The 20462-nt window shown below is 36.9% G+C and overlaps 1 protein-coding gene across 1 annotated transcript in view; it reads left to right on the top strand.

The window, feature by feature from the left end:
- The window catches only part of hnrnpul1l (heterogeneous nuclear ribonucleoprotein U-like 1 like), a 76718-nt gene that overhangs the window by 33009 nt on the left and 23247 nt on the right, over positions 1–20462 (top strand). Inside the window, exons 6-10 of the mRNA XM_039768243.1 lie at positions 3932–4071; positions 4196–4295; positions 4432–4544; positions 13942–14208; positions 14506–14628. Of these exons, the coding sequence (XP_039624177.1) occupies positions 3932–4071; positions 4196–4295; positions 4432–4544; positions 13942–14208; positions 14506–14628 (743 nt within the window). The remainder of the gene's footprint in view (positions 1–3931; positions 4072–4195; positions 4296–4431; positions 4545–13941; positions 14209–14505; positions 14629–20462) is intronic.

Below are 20462 nucleotides of genomic sequence, written 5' to 3'. Positions count from 1 at the left end.
GTATGGTGAAGCCTGTGCTCTTTTGTACCTTTTTGAAGTGTCCATGTAATTTATTATATGTTTATTTTCAATAATATGGATGATCTAGTTTCTTCTTGTGCAGAGTAAACAGCAAATCGACAGTGACCATACTCTGCTCCAGAGCTGCTGACCACCAATGTGCATGTGTAGAACAATATGGGAATTTGAAGTTTGCAGCTGGCTACTGCTGTTAAACTGTTGTGTGTGCGCGCCCAGCGCTTGCTTGATACTCCCTATGATCGTCTGTGCGAAAAGTTCACTGCTTAATGTTAGGAAACATTTTAAACTTGTACAAGGATTCTAAAACAGAAGTTTAAAGAGAAAAAAGCATGTCTTGTACAATTTTAGTTTTTGCCTCCACGCAAAGAGTATTGTTTGCCTTGCCATTCCACACTTTGTTTTATGCTTCTAAAATCATCCTGTGTCTGAAATGGATCAAGAATTTTCAGCAGTCAGATAGGCAAACGGTATATTACAGAACAGTACAATGTGTCGTTGAGTTGCTTGCATTGCATCATGCTATATGTTAAGTGTATGCGCTCACTTTTTTATTTATATCACATTGAATTTGAAGTAATTCATTAGTTTTAAGTCTGCCCTATTGATGATTTTAAATGACCAATCAAAAACTAGTTCTCAGCAGAACCCACTGTTTGTCAAGTAAAAGTGGCAGTTTTCGTTTCAGGACTTATTAGCTCTTGCCAAATTTCACATTACTTTTAATTTGCTTATTTAATTTCTTTGAAATGTCTTCATACTGTTGTAAATGCTGTGGACCTTTTTCATGAACTCTAATGTATATTACAAATGGTTTTTATTCTCTCATGATGTTGTAGATACCATGAATTTATATTCGGAAACCACCACCAATTTAGAAAGGTCAATAAATTTATCAAGTCATTCCTCATGTCCTGCTTTATAAAAAAAAAAAAAATTTTTTTTAATTTAAAGGAAGAAGTCAACCTTGCATTGCATAAGTGGAAAATACATTTCAAACCTTTTCTAATTTATTTGGAAAGTGTAAAAGATGAAATTTATAAATGTTAAGCAATACCTAGTATAGCTTCAGTGTACCACTACTGGAAAAGGGCTGGATTGCACAAATTTTAAAAATGTGTAGTACCACCATTATGGTATTTTCAGTACTGGTAGTAAACATCGGCTTTCCTTTAAATCACACAACCCCTCATCCACTCAACTTGGTACTCCTGCTGTGGAAAAACTTTTGTTATGTAGACTACATGCAGCAAAACCACATTCTTTGAAACTTCACAGGGAAGCTAGCAATTGTACAGTGCACCAGGGATGCTGGAGTGACACTGGAATTTGGAGTTCTCCATTATTTGCTTGAGAACAATTTCAGTACCAGAATGGGGGTCAAATATTGGTATTCATTCCAAAGTCAAACTTTTAGTGCCAATCCAACACTAGTACCTGGGCGCCACACAGAAGCATCTCAAGAACAATGGACCTTCAAGAATGCAACAGTGAAGTAGGTAGTTTACAGTGGCTTGCAAAAGTTTGGGGACCCTTGCTTAAAATGTTACTGTGCATAGTTAAGTGAGCAGAAGATTAACTAATCACCAAAAGACAAAGTTAAAGATACAGCAAAAGTTTAACCACCTGACATGGTTAGAACTTAGTAAAACCCACTTTTCGCAAGTATTAGAGCTTGTAAACCCTTTTTGTAGCAACCCAAGCATCTTTCAGGTCTGTCTTGGGGTATTTTCACCCATTTGTCCTTTATATAAAAGGCTTTTAATTCTGAAAGATTGTTAGGCCTTCTTGCATACACTGCTTTTTTTTTTTTTTGAGGTCTGTCCACAGATTTTCAATAATATTTTGGTTGAGGGATCAAATAATATTACAAAATGAGGAAACAACCACCTGAAAACACTTTGCAATCTTCTTGTAGCGTTCTCCTGCTTTGTGAGCATCAATTATTTTATTTTTCAGAGGAGTGCAATGCAGCTACTTAGAGGTGCCCATGGCTGCTGTTTGTTGGGACAAGGTTTGAGAAGTCAGAGAATTTATCCAGCTTCACACTTTGCATCACCTATGGTTTCCTAACGATGACTGCGAACAAGCCATAGCCCTAATGAGCTAATTAGGGTCTGAGACTTTGGTAAAAGTTAACAGAGACCTCAAATATGTTGGGGTTTCCAAACTCCTGCATGGTGCTCCTTTGCTTTTTTTCATTGTACAGTTGTACAAATCAAAAACATTGCACTAATCTTGCATAAAATGCTAAAAAGAAATGTCATCTTTAAAATTGTGCCTTTTGGTGATCATTTCATCCTCTGCTCATTCAACTCTTCACAGTAACGGACATTTAAAGTAGGGGTGCCCAAAATTTTGCATGTCACTGTACACTCACCTAAAGGATTATTAGGAACACCTGTTCAATTTCTCATTAATGCAATTATCTAATCAGCCAATCACATGGCAGTTGCTTCAATGCAGTTCGGGGTGTGGTCCTAGTCAAGACAATCTCCTGAACTCCAAACTGAATGTCAGAATGGGAAAGAAAGGTGATTTAAGCAATTTTGAGCGTGGCATGGTTGTTGGTGCCAGACGGGCCGGTCTGAGTATTTCACAATCTGCTCAGTTACTGGGATTTTCTAGGGTTTACAAAGAATGGTGTGAAAAGGGAAAAACATCCAGTATGCGGCAGTCCTGTGGGCGAAAATGCCTTGTTGATGCAACTTTGACTGAAATAACCACTCGTTACAACCGAGGTATGCAGCAAAGCATTTGTGAAGCCACAACACACACAACCTTGAGGCGGATGGGCTACAACAGCAGAAGACCCCACCGGGTACCACTCATCTCCACTATGAATAGGAAAAAGAGGCTACAATTTGCACGAGCTCACCAAAATTGGACGGTTGAAGACTGGAAAAATGTTGCCTGGTCTGATGAGTCTCGATTTCTGTTGAGACATTCAAATGGTAGAGTCAGAATTTGGTGTAAACAGAATGAGAACATGGATCCATCATGCCTTGTTACCACTGTGCAGGCTGGTGGTGGTGTAATGGTGTGAGAGATATTTTCTTGGCACACTTTAGGCCCCTTAGTGCCAATTGGGCATCGTTTAAATGCCACGGGCTACCTGAGCATTGTTTCTGACCATGTCCATCCCTTCATGACCACCATGTACCCATCCTCTGATGGCTACTTCCAGCAGGATAATGCACCATGTCACAAAGCTCGAATCATTTCAAATTGGTTTCTTGAACATGACAATGAGTTCACTGTACTAAACTGGCCCCCACAGTCACCAGATCTCAACCCAATAGAGCATCTTTGGGATGTGGTGGAACGGGAGCTTCGTGCCCTGGATGTGCATCCCACAAATCTCCATCAACTGCAAGATGCTATCCTATCAATATGGGCCAACATTTCTAAAGAATGCTTTCAGCACCTTGTTGAATCAATGCCACGTAGAATTAAGGCAGTTCTGATGGCGAAAGGGGGTCAAACACCGCATTAGTATGGTGGTCCTAATAATCCTTTAGGTGAGTGTATATGATGTCTGGTGAAAAGTTGTGGTGTGTGGTTTTTTTTTTTTGTATAGACTTTATTAGATGTGAATTAGCACATCTGTTCCCCAGCAGTCACCAGTTATTTGATAATTTGGAAAGTGTTTGATTCAGATAATTTTGAATTTTTTAAAGTGCCCAACCTTAATACCAAACACACTACACAATTCTGTATTTGTGTTAGACACAAAACATACAGAGCCAGATCTATCAGTGAATCCTGGTGTTTTTAGATTCAGATCTTGCTATAATATGCATTTCTTTTGCTTAGTAAGCAGAGCTTGCAATTGGCATATGTTGGAAGACTGAAGATTAATGTAGGTGAACTTAGTAATGTTTTAATGAGTTTTATTTTTTACTTTTTATAGATAATTGTGACCTGCACTTTAAAGTGTCCCGTGATCGATACAGTGGCTACCCGCTTACAATTGAAGGGTTTGCATACCTCTGGTCTGGAGCACGTGTGTCCTATGGTGTCAACAAGGGCAGAGTTTGCTTTGAACTTAAGGTAAGGAAGAAGCTTTGTGCTTTCAAAATTTTATTTTTTTTTTTCAGTTGAAAATTCTCAGTTTTCAATTTTTTTTTGAGTAATTACTTTAGTGTGTTATGCAAATATTTTCATTACTTTTTAGATCAATGAAGAGATCTCTGTCAAGCACCTTCCAGCCAGTGAACCAGATCCACATGTAGTGAGAGTTGGTTGGTCACTGGATTCTTGTAGCACCCAGCTTGGTAAGATTTCTGTTTTTGGTTTGTTTTTGTTTTTTGGTTTTTTTTTTGTGTGTGTGTTTAAACTTTAGACATCATGGCTGAATTTTTTTTGTTGACATTGTACAATGTTATATGGTGTATTTTAATATTTCTTTAGGTGAAGAAGAATTTTCTTATGGTTATGGAGGTACTGGCAAAAAATCTCATAACTGCAAGTTTGAGGATTATGGCGAGAGATTCAGAGAGAATGATGTTATCGGTTGTTTTATTGTAAGTTTTAACATTGCATTTTATGGAGCTGTGCACAGGTTCAGCGACATTTTCCTTGAGAAAAATGACTGTGTAAATGCCATAAATGTGATTTTTATTTACTTTATAACGCTATCAGCAAAATCGCTTGATTAACCTCCTTAGCATTATGTTTACCCTGGGAAAACAAGACAAATGTTTTTTGACAAGAAAAATTTTTTATTAAATGTAATAAACATCTAAATACTGAAATGTCAACATAAATGATAGATACTTTATTAATCCCAAGGGGAAATTCACAAAATACAGCAGGAAGGGAAAGTCTATTAGGGTTGTCACAATATCAAAATATCAAACTTTGATATGATACAAAGTATTGAAATATGATACCCAATACAGTACATAATGTAACTCAATAAAAATTTTCAAGTAAGTTTCAATTCTATGTGCATTAAACTCAACTATCTCTAGTATACAGTGAAATGTTACAAATACCATTGAATGTTAATTGAATAAGTATTGTCATCTCTGTAAACATATACTTAAAAATATTTAAACAAATGTTTTAACATTCAAGTTAAAAGAAATCTAATCCTTGGCGGCCTAAGGGATAAAGTGATCTATTTAGGCAGTTAACCATGCTCTGATATTGCATCGACTTTGCACACACTGTTCCCCAATTGTTCGTTTGTTTTTGTATTCTACACAAACTGCTACAATCTAATATATAAAACAGAGTCTGTGTGTGTGTATGTTTGTCTGCCATACAAATCTGCACCGGGTGTCCGATTGCCACCAAACTGGGGATGGGCTCCTTTGTGACCAGGAGGAGGTCATGGGATATGTTTGGTTGTGAAAAATGTTCATGATGAAGCGCAGGGCACCTTTTTACCGACACAACGTTTGGCACACGCATCGCAAAAGACGTTCACAGCTGCGCCATCTAGCGGCACGTTTGGTACCTGTGCGTCGCTCTTTCCCCATGTTTCTTTAAATTGCCAAGAGATGGTGCAAGTGTCCAAGTATGAGAAGGCCGACTGCTTTGGTCGGGTGAAGGGGAACTGCCATATGGATGTAAAACGTGAATGACCCAGTGATTGGCTGACACACCCACGTTTCCATGGGTCACACTCCCACATGCACTGATAATGCTGTATTTAATTCACCAACCTCCGTTATATCGCACCACGTTTGAACAGACACTCGCCTTAAAAAGACAGCATCCTTCCCCCACCATTTTCCCCAAACACAGCAGCGGTTGTATGTCAATTCTCTCTGTAGTTACCATCGCCATCGTCCGTTAGATGGCAGCACAGTTCAACACAGACGCTCTTTACAAACAGAGCACCCCTCCCCGCCATTTTTCCTAGTACGGTTTCAGTGCTACTCTTTCTAAATGGCTTTCTGGATTTGTATTTGCTCACTTTCCCACTGACAGTATGATTTCAGTGTTGCTCTTTCTGACTGACTGGTGCCATTTGTTCGCTTTCCGACGTATTGTAAATAACGTAAATTCATCTCACTGTGATGCTTATTCCGTACGTAATAGCATGTAACACATTATAATTGTCCTGCTTTTCGCTAATATAGCCATGCCACCGAAAAAAGATGTAGAATTGGAAGGTCTACTTCAGATGCCACAACAAAGTCTGTTTCAAGGGCATCAGAAACACCACAGCACACAGAATCTAGAGTGGAGGAACTTGTAATAAAATGTCAATCAGAAAAATGTTTGTTCTATTTCTATGTTCTGTTTCTTTCATTTGGGAAATTCACCGGTTATAAATTCCCCGGCAACGCCGGGTACTCCTGCTATTAAAATATAAAATGAAAGGTGGTGAAACTTAAGAATTTATTAAAATGCTTTTAAGGGAAGGAAAAGAATCTGTGGTTCTGAACATTCAAAGATAACTACAGAAAACATTATACAGTTGGCCAAAACATTTTGCCCCTGAAATATGGTCCCCTGGGTAGGGCTTTGAGATATAAACTTATTTTAGTAATTTTTTTCTATCTTGTAAAATTATTTTGAATTGCCCTCATAAATTAGCATGATGTGCTGATAACCCCTGTTAACACCCCCAAACAAAATGCTGCCAAAGACCTGTCAAGTCAAACAGAAGAAAAAAGGTTCTGGAGACACTCTGTTTGCACAATAATCAGTGTATTGTGCCATATTGCCCAATTGCATTCCTTTGCTAGAATTTTTACAGACCACAATGAATACAAAGCTCATAAAAAATCTTTTTTTATTTAGCCAATATTAAGAAAACAAATTATCTCCATACATACATGTTGAACGTATCGGTGCCGCTTCTCCAAAACAGTTTATGTCCATAGTTGGGCAGTGTGGCACACCGTAGGCTCTGCAGTTCTATGAAGTGACACTTCCTTTTTCCACCTGCTTTGGCACTGGTGACATGTCCTGCAGCATCAGCTGTTTTTCAATATTGCATCACTTATTGCGGCAATTGCCAGAGAAACCTGACTGGTGCTCGTTTTGCAGTGGAATTCAACTCTTACCCACATAGCTAGCATATTGGTTCAACAATAAACTGTGTCTGTATGATGGTGATCTCACAGAAATGAAAAATGTGGTACAGTACCAGTGCATATATTTTCTATATAATGTAGCGGCGAATAAATACTGTAACAGAGTGATCTGCTAAGAAAACCGCACACTGTATTACACAAACATTGTGTCTGCCATATTAGCCACATATTTTACTAAGTAAAAACAGTGTGGTGTTTGGCTGAAAGACAGGTATTACATCTTTGTTTTTAAATGAGTGATCTGCTAAGAAAACTGAACACTAACACACAAATATGCCACTGGCAGCAAAGTAACAGTTATCTATGAACATAAAGCAGTATGTATATATTCTATACATAGTTTAAATTATCGTCCAAGGGGAAAAAAGTACTTTGCAATTGCTGGGGGGCAGAGCTTGATTTCAGTTTTATTTGTATGGGAATATAAGATTTTTTTATTAAAAAAAAAAATAAAAAAAGTAAAACAACCAGTTTTATTTGGTTCATTCAAAAATCATAATTCATACTGCCTGAAATAGTCATGTTTAAAAGTTACATTTCTAAGCTTTATACCAACAGTAATATATTTCTTGTATAGCCCAAAATCACTCAAGGAATGCCTCATTTAGCTTTAACAGGCCCCGTTTTTGACATTCCCCAGGTTGAATCCTTTAGAAAAGAAAAAATAAACTCCCAAAAAATAAATGTTTGGGAAAACCATTCAGAGATGGTTAAATAAGTTATGAGATGGTTAAATACAATACACAAAATGGAAAACAAATAATCCTCATCACAGAGCTAGATGGCCAATTCATTGAGGCCACCTCAGAAATACAACAGTACAAGCTGCAAGGCAAAAGGCATGAATAGATACCACTTGCTAAATACAGAACTATCACACATGAGGATACACATTTATTTGTATTAATCAAAAACAAAGTAGAAATTAATGAACATAAATGAAAAACAACAATGTCTATTTAATTGTACAACCACTGCCAGTTTGTAGAAAAGGGAGTCAGACAAGCCAGACAGAGCCCTAGAGACCTCAACCAGCCTTCCCTCTTCTGGCCATTCTACAGTAGAGTCGGTGTTGGGAAAGCTAATCTGATTAAAGGACTCTTCTACTTCATGATTCCAGTGTTTGTTTATCTGAGATGACTTTTCTATAGGCTGGCAAAAAACTTAGCAGTCGAGCAGAGAATACCGAAAAGCGAAACGAATAGGCGCAAGGGTTAATAACAGTTCTTAAGTATTGTATTATTTCTGTTAAAGTACTGATGACTAACAGCAGAGGTGCAGAATACACAAGCTAATTAGTGGCTAAACTGAAGTAGTGAGTCTTCAGCTTGGATTTGAGACTGAAGAGGCACCTCTTAGTGTATCAGACGGACAATTCCACAGTTTTAAGGCCCTATAACTAAAAGCTTGACCCCTCACTGTTGTTTTAGTAATCCTTAGAACCGTAAACAGACGGGCAGCTTCAAATCTTAATGTGCACTTTCGTTTGTAAATAGTAATAAGTCTTGCAGCAGCATTTTGAATTAACTAAAAGTTATTTAAACAAGGCCTGAGCAGCAAGTGAACACCACATTGCAGTAGTCAGGCCTACTAGAAATAAATGCACACATTTAAGTTTTTTTTAGTATCCTGAACGTTTAGAAGACATTTTTTTAGTTTTCCAACATTTTTAAGATGGATAAACATGTGTTGGATAATTTTGTAATGTGCACTTTTAAATGACATGTTAGTGTCAAAGATAATTTCATTAATGACAAAATAGTGTTGCGATTCCCTCCTACAATTAACATTTTTTTTTATCCATGTTCAAAGACCATTGTTTTGATCATTCTTCTAGATATTTGTTTCACTTGGCAAAGCTGAAAATGTTTTAGGGGATGCACAGTAAAAGTGCAGGCATGTCCGTCAGCCTTAAGTTCACTCCACTCATGCACACACACAAACACTCACTTACTCACTCATTTATTTATTAACAGTTGCTCAGAAAAGCTTCACACAAACAGACCACCAGCACATTTGAAGGCTTTGCATAACTGCAAACGGTGCACATTGCATTTTTGTGTAAATAAACTGCAATGTTTTTTTAACTTCCACATTTTTGTAAGACAAATTAATATGTCAGTGTCCTCATCCTCACTGCCGCTGCATGTGAGTTTTTTTTTTTTTCCCCCCCTATTATAATGTGAGCTGCTGTACTAAATACAAATTTACTCATTTCCCACACTCGCACTCTGTTTTATTTAACTCTTGAGTTAATTTTTTTTTTTCCCCCCTTTTGTCCCTGGGCTGAATGTTTTTTCCAGGGAGACAGTTTTCTTAAAAGTACACACACCAGTAGTTTCACACGTAAATCAATATAAAATATTTATGACAATTGTTAATCTGCTTTATGTTCCATGAGCCTCTACAGCATTTAAATTCACATACTTATTACGTACTTGTTTGTCTCGGCTCTCCTAAGCTGAAAGGCACTTTCTGGGGGGGAAAAAAAACAGCTTGAAGTAGTTGAGTGGCTGGTTTGGTAATCTGTAGCGTCCACTAGAATGCTGTCTGTAGTGTCCATTGGCCCACGGCTTCTTTAGAAGTCCACTAGCCAGCTTGCATCCTACAGATCCATGTCTGCCTAGTCTTCCCAGAATAACGTTGCCTCAGAGTCCAATTCAGCAATAATACACAATGAATAAATAATACAAATTGAGTATTTTGCTTCTACTCATCCACACACACGGATTAGACGTCAAGTGTCGTAACTCCTAGCAAACAGTCTCCATATAACGTAATGCCAGGTTTTGTTAACGTTTACCGCTGATTGTTGCCCTATACCCCTGGATGTCAACTTATGTCTATATCGGCCCTCAGGGCTAAGTGTTAACAAATGTTGACATCCGCCCTAAAAGAGTTAAAAGAAAAAAATGAAAAAAACCTGAACTCGTTATGGCAGCTTCCTTTCAAATTTCTGCTAAAGGTGTGCTTCTCTGTTGCAGGAGTTCCCTTTCTTCCACTATAAGTTCAACTGGACAACATATGTATGCCGTTTCTCTTAGTTTTATAAAGAGCATTTCAAAGTGGCCACTATTATGGAAAGAGGCTTTTCTATGTAATGCATTACAATTGGAGTAATGTTTAGTTTTTAGGTTGCCCAACTATATAAAGAAAAACAAAGCTTAATGTTATTTGCTATGTATCCATGTGATTTATTCCCCCCCACTCCCCTTCAGGGAATTTATCAAAGCCCCTGAACAAGCAGGTGGTCATACAAACAAAACCCAATGTAGAAATTATAGCAATGACTTAGTAACAGTTTTTAGTGAGTTGCAGACTTCATCTGTAATCAGTAGTGGCGCACTACAATCGTGAGCAATCCTAGTTTTCATCCTCTCTCATTGTACATTTAGCATTCGATTGCTCAGAGGTTGATGGGCTTGTTACTTCCTGAGCAGTTCTTCTTTTCTCCATCCTAGCAGCCCGCTGCTTCTCTTTTTGTCCGCATCTTTTCTCGTTAAAACTAATTAAGTCAGTGTTTGTGTTGCAATTGCTTAGTTCATTTTCTTGAATTTTTCTCTTAAGCTGGCACTTAAGTCTTCAATCTGCCTCAAGAATGATTTAAGATATGAAGAGGTAGGGGAAGTGACAGCGAAGGTGGTAGGGATGAGAATGGTGCCTGCCCGCTGCAGAGAGTGGATTCTACAATAAAATAAAATTAAAAATAAAAAGAGAGAAATACACTTGGAGGTCAATCATCACCCTGAAAGCAGATAATAGACATCAAGCAGTAAATGTGTACCAAATTCCATTCCAGGTCAATAGTTCAAATAGTTTGCTACAGGTGATTTAAAATCCTGGGCAGACAAATGGTAGCGTATTATATATAAAGATGTGGTAGATGTTACTTGGTTGCATTTCTTTGTTTAGATGGTTTTGTTTTGAAAACACAATGCATATAAATTTGACTCAATATTCCTTGAGTTTTTAATTTAGATTTTATATCCCTGTATCATGGGATTTGTTTGCTTATTTATTTTTAATATTTATACACCAAGGATATTGTATATGTGCATTTTATATCTAGTTCTAATCGTATAGGATTATGCAGCAGATAAGTAGGACTTTTTGCATCATGCATAGAGGTAAACTTATGATTTGCACACCTAATGGCAGCAGATGTCCTCCTGCTCAGAATAATGTGCTGTTTTTTAGTTCCGCTTTTAAAGCTGACTTTGATTTGTCTGAAAATTCTAGTTGTCATTGTTTTGTACACTGTATCACCAGTGACAGAAGTATGTTTATAAAGAATGATTTGACTGGTAAACAATTTTGAATATATTATTAAAAAAAAAAAAAGCAGTGTTCATTAATTTACTGCCTATAGATAGCAATGAATAGTCTGTAAGGATTGTAATATTATACCATTTAAATCAACTCTTGTTTTCACATTACTTTTATTAGTTTAAAACATTTTGGTTGTACCATAATTTTATGAAACTTCTTATGCATCAAGGAACTAACATGTTGATTCTGCAAGCAGGGTTTAATTGTCCTGGACAGCCTGAAAAGTCAATGAAAAATTAACCAGACAAAATTCAATACTGAAAAGTCCTTGAAATTTTTATAAAAATTAAATGGTATACAAGTCATTAAAAATATTAATGACTTCTAATTATCGCCTATAAAAACAAAACTCCCACATTACGTATTCATATTTTTGACATCGTTCATTAATACCGCCACCTGTTGTGTTCTGTGTGTGAATGCTTGCTGGTGAATATAGATATGTTTCGTTAACCTGCACATTGAATTATTAGTGTTGGGTCAGTATTCGCTGGTAAATAGCAAGGTAAATTGTGGTGTTCAAATTAGACTTGTCACTGATTTATTGAGCAGTCAGAATGCCAGGAAGAGTGTTTTAACATGAAATGGTTTGAAAATGCTAACTGCAAAAATATTTTAGTCTGCTATGAAAAGTCGTATGAAAGGAGGTAAACTGTGTGACCTGAGAACGAGCAAGGAAGGCAGTAATTCTGTTAATTTTTTTTGACATTTTGCAATTCCATCTTCATATTTGACCACCACCCCAGTGAGCTGTTCAATTGCTAGTGAGTTAGCCGCTATTGAGATATCTAGTCGGGCTAGTGATACTTCTACAATATCGCCATCTTTGTTTTCATTTGGCTTTGAAAAGTGTGTATCTGAAATCCTATGGGTGTTAAATGTGATGACAAAACATTATTCATACAAGTCATGGAGAAGACATGGGTAACTTTTTTTTTTTGTGTGTGAGATCATAGAGAATCTTACAGTGTGCATAGACAAACTTCTTATATACCTTTTAATTCACAACAGTTTACTACTTGAATATGGCAACAAAAAAAAAATTCTGATCATTCGTTTGCCTAATAGGTATAGAGCAGTGTTTCCCAAACTCGGTCCTGGGGACCCCTGTGGCTGCAGGTTTTTGATCCAACCAGCTTCTTTTTTTAATTGAACTCCTGGGCTAATTAAGTGAACTGATATTTCCCAAGTTCTGTGTTTAGGGAACTAATATAGATATTAGAAAACTAAGTTTGAGAAAAAAAAATATTAAAATGTACCAAGCAGTTATATAGGAATGTTTTTTGTTTTCTTTTTAACAGTATTTTCATTCTACTTTTCTAGGTGTTCTAATTGTTTAATTAATCCATTATTTACTAATTAGTGGGTCTGACTCTAAAGTAGTTGTAGCCTTTGATTATTCAGTGTTGTTTGCCTGGGTGTCTGATCTGCTTGTTTTAAATTGTCATTATTAAGATACAACGAATGGGGAAAAACTGCACAGAGAAAGGGCAAAGTATAATGAAATCAACAAAAGAGAGTTAAGCATTTAAATCTATAGCAAAAGCACAAATATTTATAAATGTCTTATAAATGTAAAAATCATGCTGCTGTGCTTTTCTCAATGTCGAATAAAAGAAAAAAAAATACCAGCTAATTAAATGAAATCAGTGTTATCAGGTGTTGTCACTGATTAAGAATCCGGTTGGAACAAAATCCTGCAGCCACAGGGGGTCCCCAGGACCGAGTTTGGGAAACACTGGTATAGAGTCACTGGTGTCTCAACCAGTCAAGTTTCTTTTACATGCTCTTTTAAAATGTTGCATTTCTAAACAGTGCTTGAGCAAAATGATGCTTTTATTTTTCAGTGATTTCTTTTGTGTGTGCAAGCAATAGATGCACAGCATTGGCTCATCTCTGGTCTTTGCACACCATATGTATAATGGCATGTTTGTTGTCCAGAAAATGTTTTTTTTTTTTTTTTAAATGCAATGGCCCTCCCTGCATAAATATGGCAGTGCTTTCCATTACTCTGGGTAAATAGCATAAGTTTTAATGTTCAATTATGTAGGCTGTCAGCCGTTTAAAATGGGTTACACATTTGAGTTCATGTGTGTTCTTATTAGGTTCATGTAATTTTGCTGTAGATATTCAGAACAAGAGTGTAAAGTAATGTTGAATTCTTATGCCTGGGAAAGTCATGAAGTCCTGGAATATGAAATGTACTGAAGTGTACAAAGCCTATGCAAGAACTAATAGATACCACAGAGAATTTTATTTTTGGATAATTTGTGTAAAAGCCCCCATTTCCTGGTAACAAACTGTTAAGGTTACTATATAATGCAATAAAAAAAGGTGAAAGATTTCTTGCCATATCTGTGAAGCCCTAAAATCTCTCCCATAGATTTGAAGTGATCTGAAAATAGGATGAGTTGTTTTTTTATTGGCATTGTTTTACTTATGAAGTAAGATCATAATATTGTTGGATAATTTGACATTTTCTGTGGAGAACAGCTTACATATTTAACTGTTTTTCCTGTTCTACTTTTCCATACAGGATTTTGAATCTGCTGGCGATGTTCAAATTGCCTTTACGAAGAATGGAAAGTGGCTTGGTGTTGCTTACAGGATTCGAAAGGATGTACTTGGAGGTCGTGCACTCTTCCCTCATGTGTTGGTCAAGAACTGTGCCATTGAATTTAATTTTGGGCAAAAAGAAGAACCATACTTTTTACTGCCAGAAGACTACACCCTGATCCAGCATGTCCCATTACAAGATCGCATCAGAGGTGCTAACAGCCCCACTGGAAAGTCTGAGTGTGAGGTGAGGAACTTAAGTAAGCTGTTTTGCTTATATAAATATTTTTAATGCAAGTGATGTAAATGTTTTATGTAGTTGATGTAGTATTAAGATGCATATATTCAGGTTTCATTTAAAAACAATTTAAATTTAATCACCACCCTCTATATATTGGTTTCAAGTTTGTTTTCTGGGCTCTCTGCAGTGTATTGCTATCATTAATCTAGTCAACAGAAATGTGGTCCTTTAAGGGAGTCTTTAAATATAAAAATATAAATATTTGTGTTTTTTTTTTATTTTTTTTTATATATATATACAAAGATCCTGATGATGGTTGGATTGCCTGGAGCAGGCAAGACCACCTGGGCTATGAAGTATTCTGTTGAACACCCTGAGAAGAAATATAACATCTTGGGTACAAATTCCATAATGGATAAAATGAAGGTAAGATCATATTTATATAGTTAATAGACAACACACTAGGCTGATACTTGAATAATTTGGTGTTTTTTTTTTTTTTTATTGTACCATGAATTAACAATTACCCATGAAACCTGTGGTGCTAAATGAAATATGTGAATATTAAAAGAAAAAAAAAATGCAGTATTCCCCAGCTTCATACAATTTGAGTTGATAGGCATTAGAAAAAAGCCGAAACTAAAGCCTAAAAACCTGTCAAATGTCATCTTTAAAATAATAATAAAGGTTTAGATTTCAGTAAACATACCTTCCACTTTTTGAAGGCATGTCATCACAGATTTTTTCCAATGTTTTCCTGGAACAACAATGTGCATGTTCTGTTCAGTTACTACCATCATTGGAGTTTTTATATAAATAGCCATTCTTTAAGAAATGCTGGTACAAGTTAGGAGCCCTTAAGCTAGCATGTCATGAAATGAAGCATGTATCTGGAGCAGTTTAGAATGACACTGCTAAAATGGTTTGAAAAATACATTTACCCGGGTTGTGAAACAAACCCCCTTGCGACAATCTTTAAAACTGTGACTTATAGAACTTACATGTGTGGTATGAGGCTGCCACTAATGAGCTAATAAACCCTCCATCATTAAAGTTGTCTTTTTTTTTTTTTTTGATCTTTGTAGGTTTTAGAACCTTTTTGTTTTTTAGTTTCTATCAATGGAGTAGTGTGTCCAGGCTGGTATTGGGTCAGTACTAAAATTATATCAGCTTTTGGTTCTCAGTACTTGTACCCATACAGTTATGAAGCAAACAGATATTTCCAAAACACCAAGTCTTACTTCAGGCTACTTGGTGCACTGCATCATCACACCACACTATGTTGTTTCCCTCTTGACAGCTATGAAGTTCAGATCATGCCAAATCAATTTCTGTAGTTTTGATCGCTTCGTAGTGTGTAGTTTTGTTTAGTCTACCAAGTGTCAAAGGAAGGAAGGTGGGGATCAAGAGCAAAGTTGACATTTACTTTCAGTGCCGATAATCCTAAAATGCTGATACCATTCCATTTTAATAATTTTTAATACTTGTACCAGTATTCCGTGCAACCCTAGTCTAGGCTACAATGAATGATCAACCATGGAAATGTCTTCTCAGTAAAACAAACTGTAGCCTTGTATGGCAAAATATGGCTCATTGTCAAATAAGCATAGGTTTTCCAGCAATAGTGGCATTAAGTTCCCATCTCTGCATCATATGCATTTGTCCTTGCTAGGCTTTATTTTTTGTTTTAATTTTTTATTTTTTTATCAGTGTGTTCTGGTTTATATTGGTTTCTTGCAGTCAGGTTAAGTTTTGTTATCTTTGTATTCATATACATTGATCGGCTGAAAGAGCAACTTATTTTTGTAAATAATGCCTAAATTTTCAATGTCACCAGAAAAAAAAAGAATAGCTTGAATGCAGTATTATGATTGCATCTACACGTTTCATGAAGCTAGCTAACAGTACTCGCATAGAGTGAAATGTGCACTTAATTGAATGAAGTGAAATAAGCAGGTAGATGACTTTAAGAATGGTGGTCTGTGAAATTTACAGTGACACGTAAAGGTTTTGGCACCCTTGCTTAAAATGTCTGTTACTGTGAATAGTTAAATGAGCAGTGGATGTATTGATCACCAAAAGGTACAATATTAAAGATGACATTTCTTTTCAGCATTTTATGCAAGCTTAGCGTGTTGGGTTTTTTTTTTGTACAGTTATACTGTGAAAAAAGAAAAGAACCACCATGCCAAAGTTTGGGACCCCCAAGATATTTGAGGTCTCGGTTAACTTTTTCCAAGGTGGTCTCAAACCCTAATTAGCTCATTAGGGCTACAGCTTGTTCACAGTCATCATTAGGAAACCCCGGGTAATGCGAAGTGCAACGCTGTATAAATTCTATGACTCCTCAAACATTGTCCCAACAATGGGCAGCTAAGCAGCTGCCTAGCACGCCTCTGAAAAATATAAAATAGATGCTAAAAAAGCAGGAGAACACTACAAGAAGATAGCAAAGTGTTTTCAGGTGACTTTCCTCATTTTGAAACGGTGAATGTCACTTTGAGGTCTGGAAGAGTAAGAAAAGTTCCTAAAAGAACTGCTCATTGGATTGCTAGAAAGGCAAATAAAAACCCCTGTTTGACTGAAAAAAAAAAAAAAACACCTGTAAAAATGAAGTTAAAAACAGCATGGGTCATACAACAAGGTAATCTGAAACACACCACAGCATCTACAATGGAATACCTCATGAGGCACAAGCGGACTGTTTTTTTCCAAGGCCCTCACAGTCCCCTGACCTAAATATTATTGAAAATCTGTAACTAGATCTCAGAAGAGCAGTGCATACAAGGCGGTCCAAAACCTTGCAGAATTAGAAGCCTTTTGCAAGGACAAATGGACGAAAATGTCCCAAAGAAGACTTGAAAGATAGGTTACAAGAAGTGTTTACAAGCTGTGATAGTTGCCAAAACGGTGTGTTACTAAGTACTGTACCTGTGTGTATTCAAATATATTCATTCACACATAAATACATATACAGTAGAGTCTCGCTTATCCAACATTCCGTATCATCCGACGTCCCACCATGCCAAAAAAAAAAAGCGCAACCATTACTGCAAGTTTTTAGCGCAGTCTAGTTTTTTTTGCTCCCGACTCTACCGCAGATTACAGTGGAACCTTGGTTTACAAGCATAATTTGTTCTGGAAATGTGCTTGCGGTCCAAAGCACTTGTACAGTATATCCAATGCAAATTTCCAAATAAGAAATAATGGAAACTCCGATGATTTGCTCCACAACCCAAAACTATTCATATAAAAATGATTAATACAAAATATAAAGTAAAAATACATTGAGCAAATTAACCGGCACTTTACCTTTGAAAAGCATCATAGCTGGTGTGAGTGAGTTTCTAAACTCTTGTGGGATTCCACCCAGCGGGACAACACGCGGAAGAGCATCCCAAAGCAATCACAGTCTCCCAGCGCTGTAGTAGTTTGCCATAAAAGCGAATCCGAAAAGATCACGGACATGCTATAAGTGCCTGCTGTCGATAGGTGATACAAGGAACATTATAAATGCGCAGGGCACATTATTACTTTTCCCCGACCTGCCTGACTGCTGTGTCTGTGTATTTTAGAATGGCAGATCCTGCCATAATAAGTAACCGCGCTGGTGCTGTTTCAAGCTTAAAGCTGGTATTGCTAAAGTACTGAGACTCAGCTTTGTGTTTTCGGGTGCAAGACTGGGACTTGCACATTGCAGCACAAACACACACGTGCAGTCACAATGCTGTAGTAAACAGTATATGCTCGTACGGATGTTGACTATATGAGTGACGGAGTTAAGGCTCTAGAACCTGCAATTAATTACATTGAGCAACAAGAAGCTGCTACAGGAATCGTCATAATGATGCTGCAAAGATGGCGAGACTTGACAGCGAAGAAACGGCACTCGTTAGGAAAGCAGACTACGATCAAAAATGTCTTTAAATCATCACAAGACTGAACTTTTAAGTACAGTACATACTGCATTTAACTTCAGACAATTCTGTAACTGTTAATTTTTTTTTTCCAGTTAATTTATTCTGTTTTGTTGTTAAACGTGATTATTAGGTTCGTAATGTGTAAAATTATAACACAGTTTGACATTCAATAGGCTTTTTCTTAACATCTGCCATTATCCAACATTTTCGCTTGTCCGACATTCTGCCGGCCCGTTTGTCGGATAGCGAGACTCTACTGTCTGTGTGTGTATATGTGTGTGTGTGTGTGTGTATATATATATATATATATATGTATATATATATATATATATATATATATATATATATATATATATATATATATATATATATATATATATACACACACACACACACTCTCTGTGTGTATATATTCATAGAAAGAATAGACCCAAACAAGTAATTGCCTATTGCAGTACACCCCCAAAATTCGCAGGGGTTACGTTCATAGAGCACCCGCGAATTGTGGAAAACCGCAAATTTTGGATGTGGTTAAAAAAACAAAAATGCCTATTTTCATAGTTTAAACCTTAAATATACCCCCAAAACACTTTACATTCTTTATTTTTAGGTAATGTATTAAGTCGAGTTTGAAATTAAAGGTAAACCTGTATACTGTACTGCTAGAATGTAAAATAGGTGTTACCGCTATATGTACTGTAATTCATGCCAGCGTGTTTTCATTGCCAGAAGCCTTAGATGGTGCAGCTCGTTTCAGCGGCATCTTGGGGCTTTAACTCTTAAACTGCCACATACTTGGGGGTTAATGCATCCCTGGACACCAAATACTTTTTTGCTGCACTTTAAAGTCACAATTCACAAAGAAAAAGTGAAATTTTAACAGAACACATTTTCTTCCATGCAAAGAGCATCACAATTACTGCAACACTAATCATTTTACACACTGCTAATAAACTGTAAAAACTATTGGAACAATACGTACAAAGTGCAACTGATGCCATGGATGTAAATCACAGAGCCAACTGCGCCTAAACTGGCTGTATGCAAGCGGACCGAGGGAAGCGCAGATGCTTGCAGGCTAGTCTTAGTGCAGTTTGAACTTCAAACATGTCTCATGCAGTTAGTTATCGATTAAACAATAAACAAACATCATAGGGGAGCACAGGCCACATTCCTTGCGTGCTAAAACCGCACGAAACAGGTGCAGTGAAGAGAGAAACAAAGCAAAAACCCAAAATGGACAAGCGCTGCTCAGACTTAAGTAAACTTAGCGTCGAGCGAGAAGCCACAATCGAAGACGGTGATTTATTTTATTTTATGGTAAGGATTCCAAGGACGCACCCAGCCTTTAGAGACAAAAGCAAAGCAAACCGGTAATCAAACCGCAAATAAAGAATGTAATGTAAGCAAATGAAATAAGAAAACAATGATACCACCCCTGTTCCCCTTACGGCGATCACACATTAAATACAACAAAACACACAGAGTAAATCATGAAAAACAGCAAACGAATGAAATATAATGATGAAAACAGATAGTCCAGAGATCCGCACATTGAATTGGAATGTACAGATAGTCCTACCGGTAGTTCCTGAAATTGTGATGACGGGTTCAGGAGTGCTCTTTCTTTGCAGGATGGCCATGAATCCACGTATCCTCATGTACACAGGCAGGCGGCAGACAATCCAGACGCATGAAACAATCCAGGACAAAATGAATAAGTACAGATAGCCCAATAGAAGGCAGACAGGAACTTGAAACACAAATTACAAAAACTTTTTTTTTTTTTGGGTCACCTGCCCCCTTTTTAAAAGCCACGCTGACATCCTTTGACCTGCAACAGCCCCAGCATCCTCAGCAGAAGACCAATCGGAGCCACTGCAGGGACTGCTTAGAGTTGCAGTTTCAAGTTCTATTGGTTACTTTCACCATCCCAAGTCGGTTTTCTCTACACCTGCTTCCTGTTCTCTCTACAGTACAGTATTGCCATAAAAAAAGCCATAAAAATTGTGGAGGATATTTGCAATTTCCGCTAACAATTATTAGTTAGGTTCTAAGGAAAATTACGAGAATGACTGAGGCCGCAAACTCTGAGCCGCGACTTCGCGGGGGTCTGCTGTATACAGTTTGAAATAAGTAATGATGAGTCTGGTTATTTAATTTACATATGTATAAAAAAGATAATGTCTTATCTCGTGGTGTATTCCAAGTTGTAAGAACATTCAGGTTTGTGGTTAAAGTGCCCTATCCTATGAAAGAAAATGCCATAGTTTTGTTTTCATACTACAGTGATCCCTCGCTATTTCGCGCTTCGACGACTTTCGTGGCTTCACTCTATCG

Source organism: Polypterus senegalus, chromosome 11, assembly GCF_016835505.1.
Source record: "Polypterus senegalus isolate Bchr_013 chromosome 11, ASM1683550v1, whole genome shotgun sequence".
Taxonomy (NCBI): domain Eukaryota; kingdom Metazoa; phylum Chordata; class Cladistia; order Polypteriformes; family Polypteridae; genus Polypterus; species Polypterus senegalus.
This window is presented reverse-complemented; position numbering and strand designations above follow the sequence as displayed.